General features: G+C 40.0%; 2 protein-coding genes across 3 annotated transcripts in view; one reads left to right on the top strand and one right to left on the bottom strand.

Annotated features, from left to right (window-relative positions):
* The first annotated feature begins 1400 nt into the window (after positions 1-1400).
* On the top strand, positions 1401-8508 carry cyp1b1 (cytochrome P450, family 1, subfamily B, polypeptide 1). Its single transcript, XM_084076710.1, has 3 exons — positions 1401-1842; positions 2309-3317; positions 4692-8508. The coding sequence occupies exons 2-3, from the start codon at positions 2317-2319 to the stop codon at positions 5302-5304; spliced, it is 1614 nt and encodes a 537-aa protein (XP_083932836.1). The 5' UTR covers positions 1401-1842; positions 2309-2316; the 3' UTR covers positions 5305-8508.
* A 5056-nt stretch (positions 8509-13564) lies between these two features.
* The window catches only part of rmdn2 (regulator of microtubule dynamics 2), a 38083-nt gene continuing 30300 nt past the window's right edge, over positions 13565-21347 (bottom strand). Inside the window, exons 9-12 of one of the 2 annotated variants that reach the window (XR_014602162.1) lie at positions 20761-20814; positions 20339-20419; positions 14562-18802; positions 13565-14521 (exon numbers count right to left, since the gene is read on the bottom strand). Coding sequence is in view for 1 of the 2 variants with exons in the window: in XM_084077347.1 (XP_083933473.1) it covers positions 18749-18802; positions 20339-20419; positions 20761-20814 (189 nt within the window). In the remaining variant the exon portion in view is untranslated. Of the gene's footprint in view, positions 18803-20338; positions 20420-20760; positions 20815-21347 lie in introns of both variants that reach the window. The other variant, XM_084077347.1, reaches the window with a different exon arrangement.

The following is a 21347-nucleotide window of genomic DNA, read 5'->3' on the forward strand; positions in this document are numbered from 1 at the left end:
CAGAAGCCCTACACGAAGGCCTATTACTAGTAATCAGAGAACAGCCTATACTATTTAAACGAATGTTGTATCAATTAATTAGTGAAATTATTGCATGCGCAAGATCGTGGGGCTCTCCACCTCCTGGTGGCTTGATAATAAAACGCAGCCTTATTTCTCAAACTCAGCATTTTTATGGGTCACAAGTAAGTCACATAGGCTAAGCTAGTTTTTTTTTCATGAATTAAAAATAAAATTCAATGATTTTTCAAATGAATGAATCAATAAAAGCCTACTGCTAGTTTGCAGTACTGCTAAAATGCGAGGACATGGAAACCTTTTTTATTGACCCAGCACATTTTCTAATGTTTTTTTTTATATTTGGAGAATTACATTTACGACTTAGAAAAAAAATTATAACTATATCAGATAGCCTACTGCTCAGCAACCAAATACGCAACAATGTTTCATTTTATTTCATTTAACTAAATATAACAATCATAATTACCTAGGCAGCTAGGCAGCTGTGTATCATGCACCGATAAGCCAATAGGCTAACTTGTTGATATAATATCATAATTACGGCCTAATAATAGCTATGATAATAATGCCATGAGAATATCTAACGATATATATGTTTTGACACATTTATAATATTTTGTGACGCTTAGCCTATTTATAGCTTCAGAGGCACCATCAGTTGTTATAAATATACCTAGAACATAAAGCTCACACTCCGCTATTAACGCTCAGTGTCAAAAAGTAAAATCCATCCACTTGTAACTGAGTGAAAATGGACAAAACAAACGTAACCAAATACTTTCAGAGTTAAATTGACACGGCTGATTTTACTGATACGGTTTAGACCAGTGGTTCTCAACCTTTTCAGGCCGTGACCCCCAAAAATAATCATTATTTGAAATGGGGAGTCGGGACCCCCACCCCTGATAAGCACTTGGAATGTAGGAGTTTAGGCATTACATTTTCGGTTCCACACATACATATTGTGAAAATAGCAGATCTACAAGCTTTGCCGGCTGTGAGCTTGTAGATCTGCTATTTTCTAAATGTTTGCCTCTTTCTTCTTCTAATTTCGCAATTTGGCCAATGTTTGACCAGTTTCTGTATAGTTTGTTGTTTACTTTCAATAATAGTCTTTCCTCTTTTTGAGGTATCAAATTTTGGGACCCCCCCCCCCCCCAAATCATGCGGGGACCCCCCTGACGGTCCCGACCCACAGGTTGAGAACCACTGGGATAGGCTACTGTGCTTGGCAATAACAAAGATTTCTCTCGCCTCTACAACAACGAGGGAGGCAACATTCTGCACACATTCAACCATTGAATTACAGAGGATGCACACAGAGAGGGAGGGGAGAGGGAGGGAGGGAGAGAAGGGGGGGTGACACCCTATGCAACAAACCCACCCACTGTAACAAACCAGGACTCAGACGCTGACGAGACATGATGCTGCACTGTTTTGGATGAATGATAAAGCAAAGGCTATATGAGTAGGGAGAGAGAGAGAGAGAGAGAGAGAGAGAGAGAGAGAGAGAGAGAGAGAGAGAGAGAGAGAGAGAGAGCAGAGCATAGGAGAACATGGTCCAGTGCTTTCACATAGACCTCAGATGAAGCAGCTGTGGTTTATTCGGTCTTAATAATATCTACATTTAAGGATTTGTTGCAGGGGTTTTGTGTGTTGGTGTCAAACTGTCTTCAGGTCAAAATGTAAAACCCACATCAATTCAAGGACAAAAAAACAAATCTGTCTGAAATGGGATGAAATAAAAGAACCAGTCTGGATCAATCAGTCAAAACGCTGCTGCTGCTATTTATCACCGAGGACATAAGGACTAACATCCAGGTACTCAACATCCTCCAATTATGTTTCTTTTTTTTCTTTCCGATTAATTTAATAGGACCCAATGGAAACAAGCCATGCTTGATTGATTGATTGAATACTTTATTAACAGTTTGCAAAAAAAGAACAGAAAGTACAGTTCTATACACGGTCTGCTAAAAGGATTAAAACCCAAGAAAGCACTATGGCTTGTTTCCATTTGGGTCCATGTGTATTCAATTCATCAAAAGATTTAATTAAACATTTAATGCTTTCTAGGGTTTAATCCTTCAAGCATCTTTTTGTATAGAACTGTACTTTCTGTGCTTTTTTTGGCAAACTGTTAAGTATTCAATCAATCAATCAATCAATGTAATATTCATGGCTACTGTAACTTAACCATGATTATGAATTTGAGTCATTTGTATCAGTTAATTAGACCCGTACACTGACATAATCTGTGCGTAATGTCATCATTAAATGCCTTTAGGATCTACCATGGATGTTTTTTGGGATGAGATCAAGAAGCCATCGTCGTCACTGACTGTACTGCTGGCATCCGTCACCTTTCTGTTCTCCGTTCACCTGTGGCGTTGGTGGTTCCGACACCAGAGCGGATGTCCGCCCGGACCATTCCCCTGGCCCGTCATCGGGAACGCCGCGCAGCTCGGCAAGGCGCCGCACCTCGCGCTGACGCGCATGGCGCGGAAATATGGCAACGTCTTCCAGATCAAATTGGGCTGCCGGACCGTGGTGGTGCTGAACGGGGACTCGATCCGACAGGCGCTCATCAAGAGGGGATCCGACTTCGCCGGCAGACCGGACTTCACCTCGTTCCAGTACGTCTCCAACGGCGACGGGCTCGCCTTCAACACCGTCACCGAGTGGTGGAAGGTGCACCGCAAGGTGGCCCAGTCCACGGTGCGGATGTTCTCCACCAACAACATCCACACCAAGAAGGCGTTCGAGAACCACGTCGTCTGCGAGGCGAGGGAGCTGTTCCAGAGGTTCTTGATGGAGACGCGGCAACACCGGTATTTCCAGCCCATGACATACCTGGTGGTGTCTACCGCCAACATCATCAGCGCCGTGTGTTTTGGAAAGCGCTATTCTTACGAGGATGAGGAGTTCAAGCAGGTGGTGGGTCGTAACGACCAGTTCACGCGGACCGTGGGCGCCGGGAGCATAGTGGACGTGATGCCCTGGCTCCAGTACTTCCCCAACCCCATGAAAACCATCTTTGAGAACTTTAAATCTCTCAATAGGGAATTCAGCGCGTTTATTGGAGATAAAGTTGCTCAGCACAGAAAAACCATCCAGTCGAGCGCAATCAGGGACATGACGGATGCGTTTATACTGGCGATGGACCAGCTGAGACAGTCTGTCGGAGGGGTCCCCGTTGGAAAGGACTATGTGCCTCCCACTCTGAGCGATATATTTGGAGCAAGCCAAGATACCCTGTCGACGGCACTTCAGTGGATCGTCCTGATACTTGTGAGGTAGGTAATAAACTAGCCCAGTGGTTCTCAAACGTTTTCATGTCAAGGACCCCCAAAATGTATTTGGCTGCGGACCCCCCATCTCAAAAATATTTTGTGCCAGGGATTTTTCAAAAATAGCATCTATCTACAAGCTCATAGCATGGCATGAAGTGTCATGCGGTTGTAGATCTGCTATTTATGAATAGCTAAAGTATAAAATATCATATTAAAGTGGTTAAAATGATTGTGACGCTATATTAACACATTTTGCTGGGGACCCCCTGGTACTCCCCCAAGGACCCCTGGTGGTCCCCGGAGGCCACTTTGAGAACCAATGAACTAGCCCATCAAATATTCGAAATAAATACACTAAATATTATAATATATAGTCTATATAATATAATAATAATAATATAATAATTCATATAATATAAGATTTGTTTTTACATTTTAAATGTAGGATAACGGTTGTTAGAATAATAAGGTACAACATAAGTAATGATGCCATGAAAGTAGATCAGTAGCTCTTCACCCTGTTATAGCCCCAAACTCCATAAACCTATAGGTACAGTCAGGCACTACAGTAACACTGTTATGTAATAATAACCTACTGGGTATTAGGCGCCCAGGCAGGATCTAACACAACATCAGAGAGCACATGCTGATAACTGCATGCCAGTGTAAGTGATTCTTGTGCCCAGTTAGCTCATGAACTTATGTTTGTATCTTAATAATAATCTATTATGACTATTTTCACATCTCTGCTGTTCCGATCCCAAATGACCTTATTCAGACACTTGAATAGAAAAGGCACAGCAGCAAGCAGCATAAAAAAATGCACTTGTTAGCACATATTAGTGAATAATATGGCCCATAGGGCACAGCAGTGGCGGCCATTTTGTGGTGCCACAAATATAAAACCCTTTCCTTTTTCCATAGAGATTTCAAAAAATATTTATATAAATTATTTTTTATCCTGGAACCAAGCCATACAGGCTCCTGGTCAAGCATGACCATAAAACATTTGATTCTTTGTCAAAGCATATTTGAAAATAAAAAAACGCATTTTTTTTTAATTTACATAATTAAATATTCAATTATTTGTTTACACAGAATCAAATGTTTTATTCTCATGATTCACCAGGATAAAATAATGTATATAAATATTTTCGGAAATCTCTATGGGGGAAATTAGTGGGTTTTCTATCTGTGGCACCACCAAATGTCCGCCACTGCTATTCCCTATAGCCTATGTTCGATAACACTATCAAACGTCATCTATAATAATAGGCTTATGTGTGTTTTCTTTGTCTCATGATAACATACACTCGCTGTCACTCTGTGTGTGAACTCTGTTGGGATGTAAACCGTAGGTTTCACCTGTCAATGTAGGCATCCTGAGCTGCAACTCCGTCTCCAGCAGGAGGTGGACAAGGTGGTGGACCGCAGTCGTCTTCCCACTATTGAGGACCAGCAGCAGCTCCCTTATGTCATGGCCTTCATCTATGAGGTGATGCGCTTCACCAGTTTTGTGCCGCTCACCATCCCCCATTCTACCACCACGGAAACCTCTATCATGGGCTACTCCCTACCAAAGAACACTGTCATCTTTGTCAACCAGTGGTCCATCAACCATGACCCAGCCATGTGGTCGCAGCCGGAAACCTTTTACCCAGAGCGCTTCTTGGACCAGGATGGAGCCCTGAACAAAGACCTTACGAGCAGTGTGCTTATCTTCTCTCTGGGGAAGCGGAGGTGCATAGGGGAGGACTTGTCCAAGATGCAGTTGTTCCTTTTTACTTCCCTGCTGGCTCATCAATGCCACATCACTTCAGACCCGACCAAGCAACTTACTATGGACTATGACTATGGCCTGACTTTGAAGCCCCATGCCTACTCCATAGCGGTGTCTCTACGAGACAACATGGATCTGCTGGACGAGGCTAGCAGGCAGTCAATGAATGGAGGGACCCGGGAGGACGTTGGTGGACATAGATCAGACTGACAAAGAAGAAGCAAACAAAATGTAAATAAACATAATGTAGGCATGTAACTACAATATAAACAATGAAGGTTGGCAGGACAATACACTGAAGAGACTCAGCACCTGCATGCAATCAGGTGTCAGCTAAATAACTTTGAAATATATATTTATACGTAAGCTGAAAACTCAGGCGAAAGTCATTCTTTACTGCTTCACAGGACTGATTCTAGAGACACGGTTGTTTTTTCCAAGTATTGTGTTGACATTGGTCTCTCTCTCACTGGACACATCATGAAAAAAAACATCATGTACTGTATGCATTGGAAGCCAATTGCATAATTAGGCAGGAGGCATAGATGATTCTTTAATTTGTTGCTCATGATACACTCAAACAGCACAACTAATGCAAATTGAATGAGGTTCTTTACTGAATTAATGGATTCCGACCTATTGGGGGTGCTGGAGTCAACATATATGGTGTACTGGACCTGACAATGTTGTACTGTTAGTTTGACACTAAATAATTAGGACACACTTTGGGTTTGCAAAGAACTGCATTCAAATATGCACTACTGAGATTCAGACATAAATATGACATTCAGATATTACACTGTGGTTTCTGTAGTTAGGGGAGAATTCAAGTAGACTCCACTACAACATATCAGATTGAACCCTATACTGTATATCTATTAAACACAAGCTAACCCTCTGTAAGGGCTTCCGTCAGCCCAAAGCCCTTGAAATCTTTGCTGACCACGATTTCCATAATCTCACCGACTATTAGCTAGAATAGCTGCTATAATACATCCTGGCTATTAAGTGTAAACACTGGAATTCACTCTGTAAAGTACTATGGCAGAATACATATCATACTATGAAACAGAAATTCATTAAGCTTGTGTAAATTTAGCTATTACAATGTTGGAACACCTCACATTGTATTCATATGAGATCTAGTAATATAACTGTCAAGAGGGGAGCGTACCCATGTTCTCTCAGCTCTAGTATGTTCTCTCAACCTTAACCACTCTATTCTTAGACGGACTTGAGTTGCAACTGTACTTGCATCGCCTTTTCCCATCTACACCAAATCTCTTTGCCAAATATAGCCTAGCTACAAGTTCACAATGTGTAGCTTTTGTGACGTGTTGGGAACTTGTAGATCTGCTATTTTTGGCAAATGTTCCCCCAAGAATATGGATTCTAGGGTTTAAGTGGTTAAACGGTAATCTAACACTAACGCCAAGTCCAATCCCAGCCCAAAACTGAGGGAACATCGGAGCTAAGGGAATATAGGGCTGACTCCATCACGAGCATAAGCAATGCAATAATTCTACAACAGACTGATATGCACATGTAGGGCTTCAATCTTTTATCCATTTGTCATCTGACATACTACAAATGCATAGTTACTCAGGAATAAGGCCTATCAAATGCCAAATGTTTTACCTAGAATGCTTCTGAATGTTAATTAAAACAGACCTAGACTTTGATCCAAAGTCTCACTAGGCTAAAGAGCATATGGGTATCAAACATTAACCATTAACTGGCTGCGTGTGTAGCTTACGAATGTTGCTAGTCTGTGAACTGCTGTACTATGTAATATGAAATGACTAATGTTAGATCTATATTAGATCAGTGTTATTAAGACATATTTTTTTGTGACACACAATGATTTTGCTCATGTTCCACTGCATATAAGCTTGAATGTCCAAGACGCTGCTCTTTGAAAAACCTTATAGCCTGTTATTTAAGTTCCTTAGAGAAGATGACAGTTACAGTACCAAATTATTTCTTGTGCAGTTTTAAAACAAACACAGAATATTATCAGAAATTAAAAAGTACACAGCAAAATCCGGAATGTTAATTCAAATGAGTGTCAAAATGGAGCCTTTATAGAGTCAATCTTTACGCTTGCACAATTGAATGAACACTCAGGATTTTGCAGTGTATAATTGGAACAGGGTAAAATTGGTGTGTGTTTTTTTATCCTTGGTTGTGCCTTCATCTAATTTGTGTCTCTAATCAACAGATGCATACAATACATAAAGCAAAGACATACTGCCAGGCATTGGATTTATACTTTTAGACTTCCAGCTAATTCATAGTAGAAAACTGTCAATTTACAGAAAAAGTAAAAAACGGAGATAGATGACAAGCACCAAGCACTCATCTCTGGTTGTGTAAAGCTACATTTTCATTAGTTCAAAATGTGCCACTCGCCTCTATTACTCTAAACATGTGGAAAGAATAGCAGTATCCAGAGTATCCAACAACATTTAAAGGGGAATCACAGTGTATGGCTAGTAACACTTTATGTACAGTAGTTCCCTTGATAAGTTCAGACAAAACAAATGTTTGACTCAGTTAACCCATTAAAACCAGGAAAGAATCTGTGTCATTTTAGACATTGTTGGCTATTCAAAAATAGCAGATCTACAAGCTCACAGCACGTCACTTCGTGCCGCGCTGCATGCTTGTACATCTGCTATTTAAAAACATGTTTGAATAACTTTTAAAACAAATCTTCTCTACTGGGGCTCCTTGGCACGAAAACGTTTGATAAATACTGATTTGGAAGGCATTTGTAGAATCTGCCTCAGCCTCTTAATGGGGTAAGTCAGTGCCCCATTCAATAGGAGCTGCTCCAGGCTGTTCCTAAAACGCCTGGAGCCAGGCTGTTACATAAATGTGTGACATTTAAAATTAACTTTGTTTTCTACAAGCCTTCTACCCTTGGAATACTGAGAATTGAATCTGCTATGAGTGCAGATTGAAAATCCAGCAAAACTAGATTTTAGCCATAAACCTTTTTAAGACCCTCACTTTCACGTTTGTGATCATTTAGTATCGTTAGATGTCCCTCATTTGTGACACGCCACCACGTTGAATCTAACTGCGATTTCAGTCGTTTCTTTCTACAGTACTGTGGTACAGTAAATTGTAGAATACAATAACACATCCAACCCTCGTCCCTCTGTGCGTCAACTACAATGTACTGCTTGTCATAATTCTTGCATCCTTTGTCAGATAACACAAATTAGATGAGTACAGCAATAGGCCAATATTCACTGTATAGCGATAAAGTTTTTACTGTAGCTGTATCTTACAGCTGTGATGTTATTCTTCAGAGTATTTCTTCATATCCTCTTTCTTGAGAGGACAACCTAACTTGTTTTGAGTGATATTGTACAGTGATACTAAATAAACATATTTTATTCATTATTTTGTATTTCTTTGATGCAATTTTACGAACGCGTAACACAGGAATATTATTTCAGGGAGGTAAACATAATACAAAGGGTTTTCTGTTATTCACTATTACATAAGGCAATCGCATGCATTTCAATTATTTAGAGAGATAAGAAAGAGATTCTGCGATTCTTCAAAATCATCTGGTTTCACCTGCATAATGCATATCTTGTAACATAAGGCTTACTATATTCTTCAACTTGGCTGCATAGTAGCTTCAATAGAATGGCATTCTCTGCAACTATGTGCTCAAAATATAAGAGAAAAATAACTAGACAAAGGATTCTGTCTGCAAGGCAAACAAATGTGTATATACTGTAGTAATTTTCCATCACAATCCGCAGTTGATGAAGCATAAGGCTGATTAACATGTCTCATCCACTGTCAAGAGGGAGTTGAGAAGATGTGTACTGTATTTTGGGCACCATGCCAGGTCAGGTGGGAACAAAAGGGAAGTGTTTGGGAGAGCCTTTTCCCTGTGTGGCGTTTTATCTTGGCGTCCCAGAACATCCTGTACTTGAACAGCGAGAGGTTCTCTGCCAGCTAAGCTAGTCAAGTTAGTGTGCGTGACAAATTCAAATGAAGCTAGATGATTACTGATACGGCAACTCGGCAAGCAGTGTGCAGTTTTTCTCGATCTCTCCCCACTTCTCTACTAGGGAAAGTAATGTGTGGACTCTAGGGCCAATTTCAGTTGGGATCTTGGCTTGCTGCAAGAATAGCCTGGTAGTAGAGACCTGCTACTTTTATGTTTAATATAAATACTATACTATGTCATCTTGACTTTGAGAAATGCAATACCGCTCTACAACATTACAAGGCTAGCTTTTATTAGTTTTCCCTCTTGAATCACAGGAAGCTGCAGCAACAACTCCCAGTGCATGAGCATTAATTACTGAGAAATGAATACTGGCCTAACACCTGTTTATGCCAAAACTTTCCCAAGTGGTCACAGAGTTTCTGAGAGAGAGAATGTAATGATGGTCACTTACTGTATGTGTTTGGGGAGTTTGGGAGAATGTTAATTTGTCCATTTGTAACTCAGAGAGTATATACAAATGTAACGTGGTTACATTTGTACACAGAGTAAAAGAATACTGCAATCTATAACTCATTTTATTGTGTGAATAAAACGTTATTTCAACCAATATGTATGCTAGAGTATGTTAATACAATATAACAAACAACGATGGTTGGAGGTGGTCTCCCTTCTCTTCTATTGAGACATTTAGATGCTTTGGCTGGGTAGGACCAATAATGGTTGACAAGAGGTATTGAAATTAAAAAAGTAAATCTCACCTTCCCAAATTTACTGTCCATTATAGCTCAGCAGTAATAATGTAAGGTAGGGTGTGAAAGTAACAGACTGCAGCGTTTTACTGTTTATTATCCCTGCCAGGAGTGAGGGATTATGTTTTCGCCCCTATGAGTCTGTCCGCCTGTCCGTCTGTGAACAGCTAATCTCTTGCACCATTGGACCGATCAGCGTGAAACCCACATTTTTTAAATTGGCCTCATGGTGGTGCTCTAACAGGCCAATTTACATTTTGGCCTGTAACTCTTGAACTGTAGGGGCATACAATCAAAAATATTTCTTCCTCTGGATTCCTTGGATCATGATGCAACTTCCCATATAAGCCACCCCCATTTCCGCCTGATGATATTTCCCGCCATTTTGCATTGTCTTCCAAACACTTTGTGTTACTACTCCCTACAGATTTTGTCCAAAACTCACACAAATTGGTACACATCATCTTTGTGGCCACTTGATCATTATGTAGTCTATACATACACATACTATACATATACGGAACTGCAGCCAACACCACAGTAGCCTGGTGTCTCAATACGTTTATAAATTGACCTCATTATCTCAACATCATGTACGTTAAATCCTTTAACTCCTTTAAAGAGTGTAAAATTGTACCAGTTACGGGTCTCAGGGTTAAATTAACACTGAAGACGTTCCTGTGTGGGTATGAAATCTGTCTCCAAGACTACTGCTGAATGTGATGCCGTATCTGAACCCTAACCTCTGTCTTCAGCGTCCTGAGACTGATTGGCGGCGGAGGAACGGCAAGCATCAAAGCTGTGAATAATGTATCCCTCTCAACTACACTATTAACAGTCTTCAGGAACACCTCTTCGTACTGTACATCTTGTCTGTAATTACGGTATGCCTCATCCAGATGTCAGCGTCTTCTGAAGAACAGCTGAAAACCCTGCACGCTGCCTGGTCGTGTAGGCAAGCTCAAATGCAATCAATATGACTTAATTTATGTGTAAAAATGGGTCAAAATTATGGGTCAAATGGACCTGTAAGGCTCAGCAAAAAAGACACAGGGGTGTAGAAAAGTACACAAGTAATGGTACATTTTTTACACTTTCAGAGTGTAAAATCAGCTATTTTTTATGTAGAGCGAAAACAGAAAAGTCACTAGTCCTGCCCTGAGGGACTCAACCAAGTATATTGTTTACAACGGCTGTAGCCACATTGGAGGAGTCAAGTGGACACGTCAAAACTTGACGACACGTCTTTCAAGGCATTGAGTTCAAATATTGCAGTGTGTAAAGTTTGACCATTTTAAATTGTCTTTTGAGAAACAAGTACGTTTTTTATTGAATAGACGACGGTCGGCACAGATAAAGAAAAACAGGTTTGTCTGTGAAACCACTGTAGTCACATTTGACTACATTTGTTTCACAGCTCTTTAACCACTTAAAACCTATGCTTAGTTGACTGGATCCGCAAGGGCTCTATACCCCCTCCTGTTACGTAAACGTCTTTGCAGAAAATATATGATCTATAAGCTCACAACACATTGCGTTGTGATGCTTTGTGAACAGTAGATCTGCTACTTTCACCGAACGTTAGCCCCAGAATAGAGATACTAGGGTTTTAACTGCAAAAATATGGATGAGGAAAACGACATACAAAAGTAGGCTTCCCTGTTGGAGAGAAAGAGAAGAGGATTGCATGGAACGAGGTGAATAACACAAATGTCCCAGCGTGCAAACATGCTGTGTTTTGGCATGACCCTAGGCCTAGTTTCATTCGGTGCGGTGTGAACACATGGACTAACTTGACCTGTGTCAGTGATTCCTTCAGAATGACAGGACCTTAAGTGCACCCAGAGATAAACATATCATGCATTTGAACAATCATAGAAAATAACAGTTATCTTTGTAATGGTCTTAATTTAATTACGTCTCTCACAGTCTAAGTTGGTCACAGGCTAAAACAATCACAGCCAGAGAACGGAGTTCTTGCAAGACTACACAAACAACGGTGTTAATTTGGAAGCCAGCTCTTTAGGATGATTCCATCATGGCAAAGTAATACATAAAACTGAGACATGACTAGACTGGAAGGAAGTTAGATTGAATCAGATCCAGTGGCAAAATCCTAATAAACCTGGCACAATTTACAGTATATGTCTGCGAAAAAGGAAGGTGGGCCTTAAAACTACAACATCACTCAAAGTCACGCAAGAACCTGCCTGTTGTTCTATTGGTTTTGGACTTGAACCAATGTCAATATTTGGTTTATAATAAAGCAAAAAAAAATCCCCCATAACATTTTAATCATGCACTCATATTTAACTGTTGCCATAGATGTCGATTTAATGTATTTAAATTAAGTATTTAATTTTAAGTTGTATTTTGCTGGATGGAAGAAAAAAAAAAACTTTTGTCTTTGTGTACTTAAATGCTTACTCAATTATGGCATTTCATTCATGTCAAGAACTTTCATCACCAGGCTACTGAATATAGCTTGCAACACTCTTTAGATGCAAGTAAACCACCTGACATCCTGTTGGGTCCAGTGCACTTGAATGTAGGAGATAGCCGTTCTATGCAACTTGTAAATGTACAATACAACATGTGAATTTACATACTAGTGCTAGCCTGGGACAGTGGCATCTTGTGGTATCTATGGAAGACTTCATTATAAATGGTAAATGGTGCATTTATAGTGCCTTCATCCAAAGCGCTTTACAGTTGGTAACCGAATGGACCCTTATAGATCAATTAAGAGAATGTAGAAGAAATATTCAAAGTCTTCGGTCTGAGAGGCAAAATCTCATCAAATGGTGGTCCATGGCTCAAATGCAGAATAAATAATGGACCTTGATATGAAAAAGAGTGTAAACCACTGCTGTAGTTGATACTGTTTTCGATTTTCTCTCTAATCTCTTAGTCAAACCAACCCCTTTTCTTTTCAAATGCAGAGAGAATAGGGGGATGAGCTTCAGAAATTGTTCTGGCCGGCTGGGAATCAAACCGGTGTTTAGTGTGCATGTGGTATGAAAACTAAACACTCAGCTATCCTTTCTCCCAACACCAACAACAATGTTGAGGGGAAGTAGTCTTGGCCTCATTGGTCAAGTTTATTAATATCGGCCTCGACACAGCACAGTGCACCTGTGTAGGGTTGGGTACCAAAACTCTGTGCCAGCATATAACCAGTTGTTATACAGCATGTCTGGTACTTACAGGACCTAATCACAAGTTCACAACACATATATATATATATGTGCTTCGCTTCGATGCCACTTAAATGTCAATTTACCCCCCGCTGCTCTAAAACAGACATTACAGGCAACAGAACGATCAGCATAATTATGACTAAACAACATTACACTGGCTCTGACAGCAGCATGTAGGCTACCGTAGCTTGTTGCAGTATCTTAAACATAGAAAATGCCTTAAAAAAGCATCGTTCAAACTGCTAATAAAGTACTAAATAAAATTAAATCGATCAGAAACTAACTCGACCCTCTCATTGACAGCTCAGCGCCTAGGGGCCACACCATAAAAAAATGTCTTTCTTGTATTTAGATGATTTAGCACGTAGTTTTGTATTTTCAAATTACGAATGACTTTATTGCCAATTAATTTCACCAGTATTTATTTAATTTTGATGAGCAAGTATTTGTAACAAGACTTTTTGATGCATTTGTGCCCATCTGTGACTATTGCAGGTCCACCTGAATCAACAAACAAAGGTTTGCAAACAAACATCATATCAGAATTGCACTCGTTTAATTACAGTCAGGTACCGCTCGACAGTGTACAGTATAATCTCTATGTAGTGTATAATTTATAAGACAACTTCAAGGAACACTGTACATTACCTTGGTAAAACAAAATACTTTTTTTTTTTTCTGATACTCTAGAACAAAGAAAAACAATTTACATTTTTCATGTAGCTTTCATAATTTTGATACTCTAGAAAAAAAAGGAAATCAAAAACAGAGGAAAATGACATGATCGGTACAGTAGGAGAGGCCTGTCCTCATCCCAAAGTATAAAAAAAACCACAAAACCCAAAATTTTGAATAATCTCATCATAAAATATAGCTATAATGGATTAGAACAGTGTTAAAGCTTCCTTGCTAGATTTATTTATTGATATAAATTCTAACATAGGGTTTTCAAAGTATTCAGAAAATAATCTGCGTTGTGATAATAAATTAACATAAGCCTAAAAAATAATCATGTTTACTTTTATGACATAAATTACACCCGTTAATATCTCAAACGTGAACCATTATGTGCAATTTCTTAACTTACTGGGTGCATGTGTGGTTCAAAAATCATTAAAACGTGTGCTGATTCATGTAGATTACATTGGTAATCTGTGTGAGATAAATGTGTGAATATCATCTTTTGTTTGCAACAGAGCTTATTTTGCAAAAGTTCCACTGGCAATCTGCCATGGGAACCCATAGCATAAGTAACTTACAGGTTTGCCTTCAAAAAGACATCATCCCTGTAACACTTGATTAAATTAATAAAATGTTTAATAGGTTAAAGCAGGTGTAAGTTATACATATGTATTTGAATCATTAAAGTGATACTGTGTAACAATTCATTTTAGGCATCTTTTTTGGCAACTTTGGTCTGTAAGAACTGGGATTCACAAAATTCAGTTTGAAACAAAATCACGGAAGTACCGCTCCAAAACAAATGTTGCAGGGTTCTAGTGCTTAAGATTATTTTTGCAAAGCAACAACAACAACCTTGTCAGAAACAGTATTTATGAACTTGTCAGAGTAATTTTGGTAAGTGGCCGGTGTGAAAAAAGAAAATTGAATAAGTTACACAGTATGACTACAGTATGTGTTAAATAGTTCTATATTCTGACAAAAAGGCGGTTCTTATTGCGCATTCCCATCACGCCCACATGAATACACAGCAGACTTTTTTTTAAGACTAGAGAGAGAAGAAGACCCATGTTACTGAACATGTACATTGTGAGCAGTGATTGCTATTGGAATATAGAGCTATTCAACACTTATTTTAACAAAAATACATCACTTACACTCCATTTAAAGACGAGCTGAAATGGCATTTTCGAGCATCAAAAATCTGTTTTTTGGTCTGGTTAATATGTTTTTGAAGCTTAACTATGAAAATCCTGGAGATTTTGCAGTTTGCACTCTGCATATATCTAAAGCATTAATATGGAATTTTACCACAAAAATCTGCTTTCAGATTTCAATTTCTCTCAACAATCCTCTGCCGCTGTGGGAACAAGAGTTTGGAATGGAAGAGGGAGGAAGTCTACACAAAATTTGCCCAAGACTGTTGAGAAGAGGTACACAAGGAGGCTGTCATCGCCCCAGCTGAGAAGCCCAGAAGGAGGAGGAAACAGGAAATCAAGAGTCTAGTGCCTCCTGAATCTACAGAGGTTTAGGACAAACCGCTCATCACCACCACAGAGACACCCAAGGGCCAGCGCCACCTTCGTGCCCATCATGAAGCAGCTATTTTTGAGACAACTGCATGTCCCTATGCCAAATTAAAGTCTGCTACCCAGGGTCAAGGAAGGCCAAAAAAGGAGAGCAAAGCTCAAGATACTGACAGTAAAAGAGAGGTTTCTGCAGGGCCAGTCAAGAAAAGCAGAAAGGCAGCTCTTCCGGCCTACAATGACGTGGTTGTCCCCAGCACAGAGAAGATGGAAGAACGTGGTTGAAAATGTGCAACTTGAAGATGAACAAGAAAATGCATCACATTCCAAGAAATCTGCTGTAAGGGCCAGTCAGGGACGCAAGGCAAGACTTGTACACAATGAACAAAAACCCAGCACCGCCAAAAGAGGCAGACAAAATATCAAGTGGCCTTGAGGTTAAGGTGTCCGCGGTTAGAGAGTCCCGAGTTTGATTTCCGAGCCCAGTGGACGTTTAATGCATGTCACTCCCTGACTTTTCCTCATTTCCCGTCAAATCACCGCTGTACTATCAATAAAGGCAGAAAACCCCCAAAAATATCAAATACAAATAAAGCATTTGTTATTAATGTTATGTAACAAATGCATATTTGTCTTTGTTTTTAAAATGTTACTGCATTGCCTATTATTCAACTGTTTAGCTATAAAATGCGAACCTTTATTTGTATTTTTATATATATATTTTTTTTTATTATTGGGGGACAATTAAATAGCATATTGCAAAAGTGATTGCATATAATGTCACCCATTTTTTTGTTTGTTTTTTACACATCACAGAACAAAAAATGTGATCCTTTTTCACGCTTCCGCCATCCTAAATGTGGCCAGTGCATACAGCACCGCCCAGTAGTGTCTGTCTGTATAATAATGAATCTTAGGCTGAAGATTGATTGACAGGTGGATGTAATAATATTGGTTGAAATTGGCTTGTAAATGCTGATGTAAGCATGCGTATGACACTTTCTTTTGAAAGGAAAGAATCAAGATTGAACACACAATGATGTCCCCAATATGACTGCAGTTATGCTCTAAAAAGATGGATTTCAGCTCGTCTTTAATGTTCCATTCACTCATTTTTAACAGAAAATTTTAAATGTATTTACGTTAAGAGTATTTTTTAAAAACTAGTCAAATCAGCTGCACATTTACGTCACAGTATTATTGGAAAACCAGTCAGATTGAAAAAGGAGTGCTTGTTTTCACCGACGGAGGCACGGCGTCTGAAGGTGACTTGAGCCACGAGAGGCACTGCCAAGCGAGCTCAGGCGAGCGAGTTACCGTGCCATGCCGAGCCGAGAGTGGTGCGCACCTTCAGCCGACTCAGCACTGTCCGAGTTATGGGACAGAATCGTAACCCCCCCCCCCCCCCCCCCCCAGTCTCGGTACCTCCGAGACGTAATTTCGTTTTTTGACGGGGGTCCTGTCCCGCCACGGGGGAGCGCGGGGGGTGAACTCAAAGAAAACAAGCACTCCTTTTTCAATCTAACAGTTTTTTAATCATACTGTAACATATATATATACCTATGTTACAGTACATGTGGAAAATCTGTCAGATCGAAAAAGGAGCGCTTGTTTTACGGCAGGCTTCAATGTCGCCACCCACGCTATAAAACGGGTGCTCCCCCCGGACTGTTCTTCTCCAAAGAGTGCACCGCAGCCGGCTAAAAGTCGAAATCCGGTCCACCGAACGCTGACAGCGTAATAAAAATAAATGGCCAATCTGCGAGCTCGATCGGCATAACGGAGTATAAAATTGTCTCAAAACAGGGGCCGAAACGCTTCCCTGTTTCACTGTTAGCGTTTTAGCTCCCGTTTTAAGAAGAACCAGAGGAGAAAAATAACATAAAATAATAAAATAGCGTTCGTTTAGCGTCGATTCGTGTCGAAAAACGAATGCTCCATTTTCGATCTGACTGATGTACTGTAACATTATATAAAATATCAAATTAATTCAGTCTCATCAGGTCATATTACAAAAAGGGCATTGTTTGAATTGGAATGCAAATTCAAGCACCATGAAAACATACTAGTGAAGACTAGATGACCACTTCCTGCTATTTCACTGTAAATCCAGTAAGCCACTCAATTTTATGCCACCTCTGTCTACAGAGAGAAGCTGGACAACAGCGTTTAGGACGGATCCTACGTTTCTCTCAATAACTCCATTTACATACATGCATACAAATCTGAGAACAATGCGATCAAAGCATGGATAATGTAAACTTACTTAGCTCAAAATTATATTTTGAATTGTTGATACAGCAGATTTAGCTGTGTGATATTTCAGAATTTGTTACATTACAGGAGCGATGACATTAGCTCCAGTGATCCTACATTATACAAGTTGTGGCCCAGGACAGCTAGGGTTATCTATAGTAATAAGAGTAAATGAAATGCTTAGATTATGCTGTGCATGTTGCCAATCTGCATCCACGCTGGTTTGAAGACTGCAGTGAAAAGAGGGCCAAAGGTCATCGAGTGGTCACAGATCAACATGTTTGTTTGGGTGCACCATTGTTGGAGGTCTTGTTTTGGCCAGTGCCACTTGAACGTGAAGCAGGAGACAAAACAAAAACAGGAAATGGAGCAGAGGGAACAGGCTCCAACGATCGCTTTCCTAAAATGTTGACGGCTCTTTGTAGTTAAGGTGTTTTCGAGACACACTGGTGCATATACACTCATCCTCAGTGCAACTGGATATTCAATATAAAGTACATTTTTGATCTAACTTTGACACTGGAATACTGGATCAGGGATCAGGGACCGGGGACACATGCTTGCAACTCACAGTATCTTTACCAATAAAAGACAATTCACTTAAATTCTGTGAAATATTCACTCTTGTTAACAGTATTATCCTGCAGACTTGATTGCAAGATGTCTGTGTAGATGTCAGAAAAATACAATCAGATATAGTACAGTGTAAGTTCAGATATGACTTGTTTGTTTTCCTGAAACGGAATAAAACATAATCTGTTTAGTCTACCTGTTTGCTTTTAAAACTGAAGAAGATGGTTTTAACTCTGACAGTCCCTCATTCCTAATGATGAGCAAACAAGACGATGCAGCAGTTAGTGCGAGTGACCTGTAGCATAAATGTTACAGGTGTAATCCCTTATGCAGCCATGTGTCCAAAATGTAATTGAGCGACACCCTGTACCCCTACTTGCACCACTGTAAGAGTGCCAGAGGACAAAATATAAATGTACATATGGCTCTGAAATATCCTTTAACATATAATGCAATTATGTCTGTGTGCTCACTGGAACACGATAGTAGCTTTTTTATATACCCCCCGCCCCCATACACACACTCACAGAGTGAATACAATTTCAGGGAACACACTCTCACACACACGCAGTCAGGCATACACACAGAGAGTCCAAAGTAGATATGGTACCAGTGGAGCAAACAGTCCTTCTTTTCCAATCCGTGGAAAGAATGGCCACCGAAACATTGGACGATTGGACAGTGTGTTCATACACCAAGCGATGGGCAAAGTAAGTCCAGCTCCTTCTGTGCTTCCTCATCCTAGAAGAGAGGTAACGTTTTACAATACAGTACATACACTAGAGTGACCTCCTTCAGCTCTAATCAGTCTGGCTCTAGCCATGTTATGATGCAGTGTGGTTTGTGCCCCCAGCCAGATTACAGACAATAGCTATGTCTGATCAAAGGAAACGTAACTGTTTTAATACAGTATGTAATGAGAATACAGTGTTTTTTTTCCAGCTTTGGCCATATATATTATACATAGACCATTTGCCGGGTGATGGCTTTAAAGGAGTGGTTCTCAAAGTGGGGTCCAAGGACCCTCAGGGTTCCTTTGTGTGTTTGGGCATAAAAGGGACAAGGGCTGACAAATACAGAGATCTCCATACATGGGCATATCAGTCAGATTGGCAGTGCAATGCATTGCGGCCCGAACTCTAGATGAACCTCTAGTTACTCAAAACTCAATTTGAGGTGCTCCGACACCAATTTTTCATGACCAAGTATGAGTACTGTAGGAATGGGTTAGTTGTAAATGGGCAATTTTATAATGGTTTACATTTTGGTTATACATTTGTTTATTTTTGTTACTGTACAGTCACAGTGATTGTGTATAGTTGGGTCACGGGGATGTGGGTGGGAACATTCTTATCTTAATACAAGCACCTGTTGTTCATCTGCTGATAAGAGAGAGGGTGCATGACCGCTGTTTTTCTTTTGATCGCCGTGTCAATCAGCAAACAGGACGTGTCATCCTCTCAGCGACTTTTCTACTTCTCTCCAATAGTCGTAACAAGTATACAGATACAGAGTATGCTGTAGTATGCATGTTGCTATATTGTACTGCTCAGTCATTAACCAATTACAATGCAGTTGTCCCTCCAGGCAGATCAGTAACTGACACATCCCTCCAATTTATGGGAAATATGACAGTAGGAAACAAGCGTCCGTCCCTTTGGTTGATGGGAACAATGTTTGTGAATGCATACAAAATGCATACATTTTGGACAAATTGCACTGGCTATAAGTGTGCATTCAAATAAAAGGTCAAATATGTTGAGCGGGTATTGTTATTGCCATCGCCAGTAGTACTTGTACATACTCTACATTTAGCGTTTCTGTCATTGACTCATAACCCATTTCAGTGCCTGAAACTGGCGGAGACGATAATAACAATTCTCCAGGGATCTTTTCCTGCTAGACTTTTCAAACCAATATACGCTTTAATATGCATTCAAATGCAACAATAACTTTGACAATTACTAACTGCACAATGATATATTTAGTGTGTTGGATGACCTATCTCAAGTAAGAGATATCTCAAGTCTGCAAATTGATTTTCATACCATACTTTCTTTCTTGAAAAAGAAAGAAAAGAGTATGCTTTGGAAAATGGTCGGCGTTGTGAAGCCGTAGTCAATGGCTTAAACATGACAGACCCCCAGCATAGATAGAAATGTGCTTCTTCTCTCAAAAGCATGATTAGCCCCTGGCCAGTGGAGAAAATACCAAACTAGTAAGCTAGTGAGGTAAAAGGAGGTAAATACACCATTATGGGCCACTAACAATCATTACCTCTTTAGAGACAGTATCCATTGAACAAGCAGCTTCACACATCGTTCTAGCCTCTTTTTTCTGGTTCAGGTCTCTGTAGCACTGTCCAAGAAAAGAAACAATGATATTTATGTCATTATAGTATTCACAGATTAACACATAATGTGGTCCCAGAATAAGATCTGGCTATCAAATAAAGACACTGAATAGATCTGGATCTTAACCACATAAAACCAAGCATCCCTATTCTGGAGATGTCATGATAGTTGAACATTCAGCAAAGATAGTCGAAGATTTAGCGAAAATAGCAGATCTACAAGCTCGCAACGCAACATATTGCGAGCTTGTAGATCACCTATTTTCAACAAAGAGATTTGGTGATAAAAGGATAGACCCCGGTCAACAAAGTATCTAGGGTTAACTGGTTAAAGTCACATACAAACCTTGGCTAAATACGCATAGTTCACTTTGGAATATCTGGGTTGGATCTCCTCGACCTGTGAGTGCAAGAAGAGACAAAGAGACAAGTTCCACGGTTACCAACCTTTTTCATTTCAAAGACTCCCAGTTTTATATACATTAGGCCTCAATTAATTAATAACTACCTACAGTATTCCTCAGTGTATCTCTCAAGAGTTACAGCCCCATAAGGGTCTATTTGGACCCCTGATGGTCCCCGGACCCTACACTAAGAAACAGTGATTGAAACAGCCATTTAATCCAATCTGAATCTCCAGCAGGAATAATAAAAATGGATCTTCTGAACTTCACACAGGTAATCACAGACTGTGGACATTTTCCCTGGACTCACTTGCCTCCCCCCCAACAGCCTTAGCAATTCTGCCATAGTCAAGGCCAGCACAGATAACACCCGGCTATTGGTTAGCATGAGGATATGTTGTATAACCTTGCAGGACGTGTTTGTTGAAGCTAAAGACAGCCTCTCTCCCGAGTCCTTGCGGCCATGCGCGACAAGTTCTAACAGGGAACACTTATATCAAATTGATGGGTGAGATACACACGAGATGTG

The sequence above is a fragment of the Gymnoscopelus microlampas genome, assembly GCF_963454915.1.
Source record: "Gymnoscopelus microlampas genome assembly, chromosome: 13".
In the NCBI taxonomy this organism is placed as follows: domain Eukaryota; kingdom Metazoa; phylum Chordata; class Actinopteri; order Myctophiformes; family Myctophidae; genus Gymnoscopelus; species Gymnoscopelus microlampas.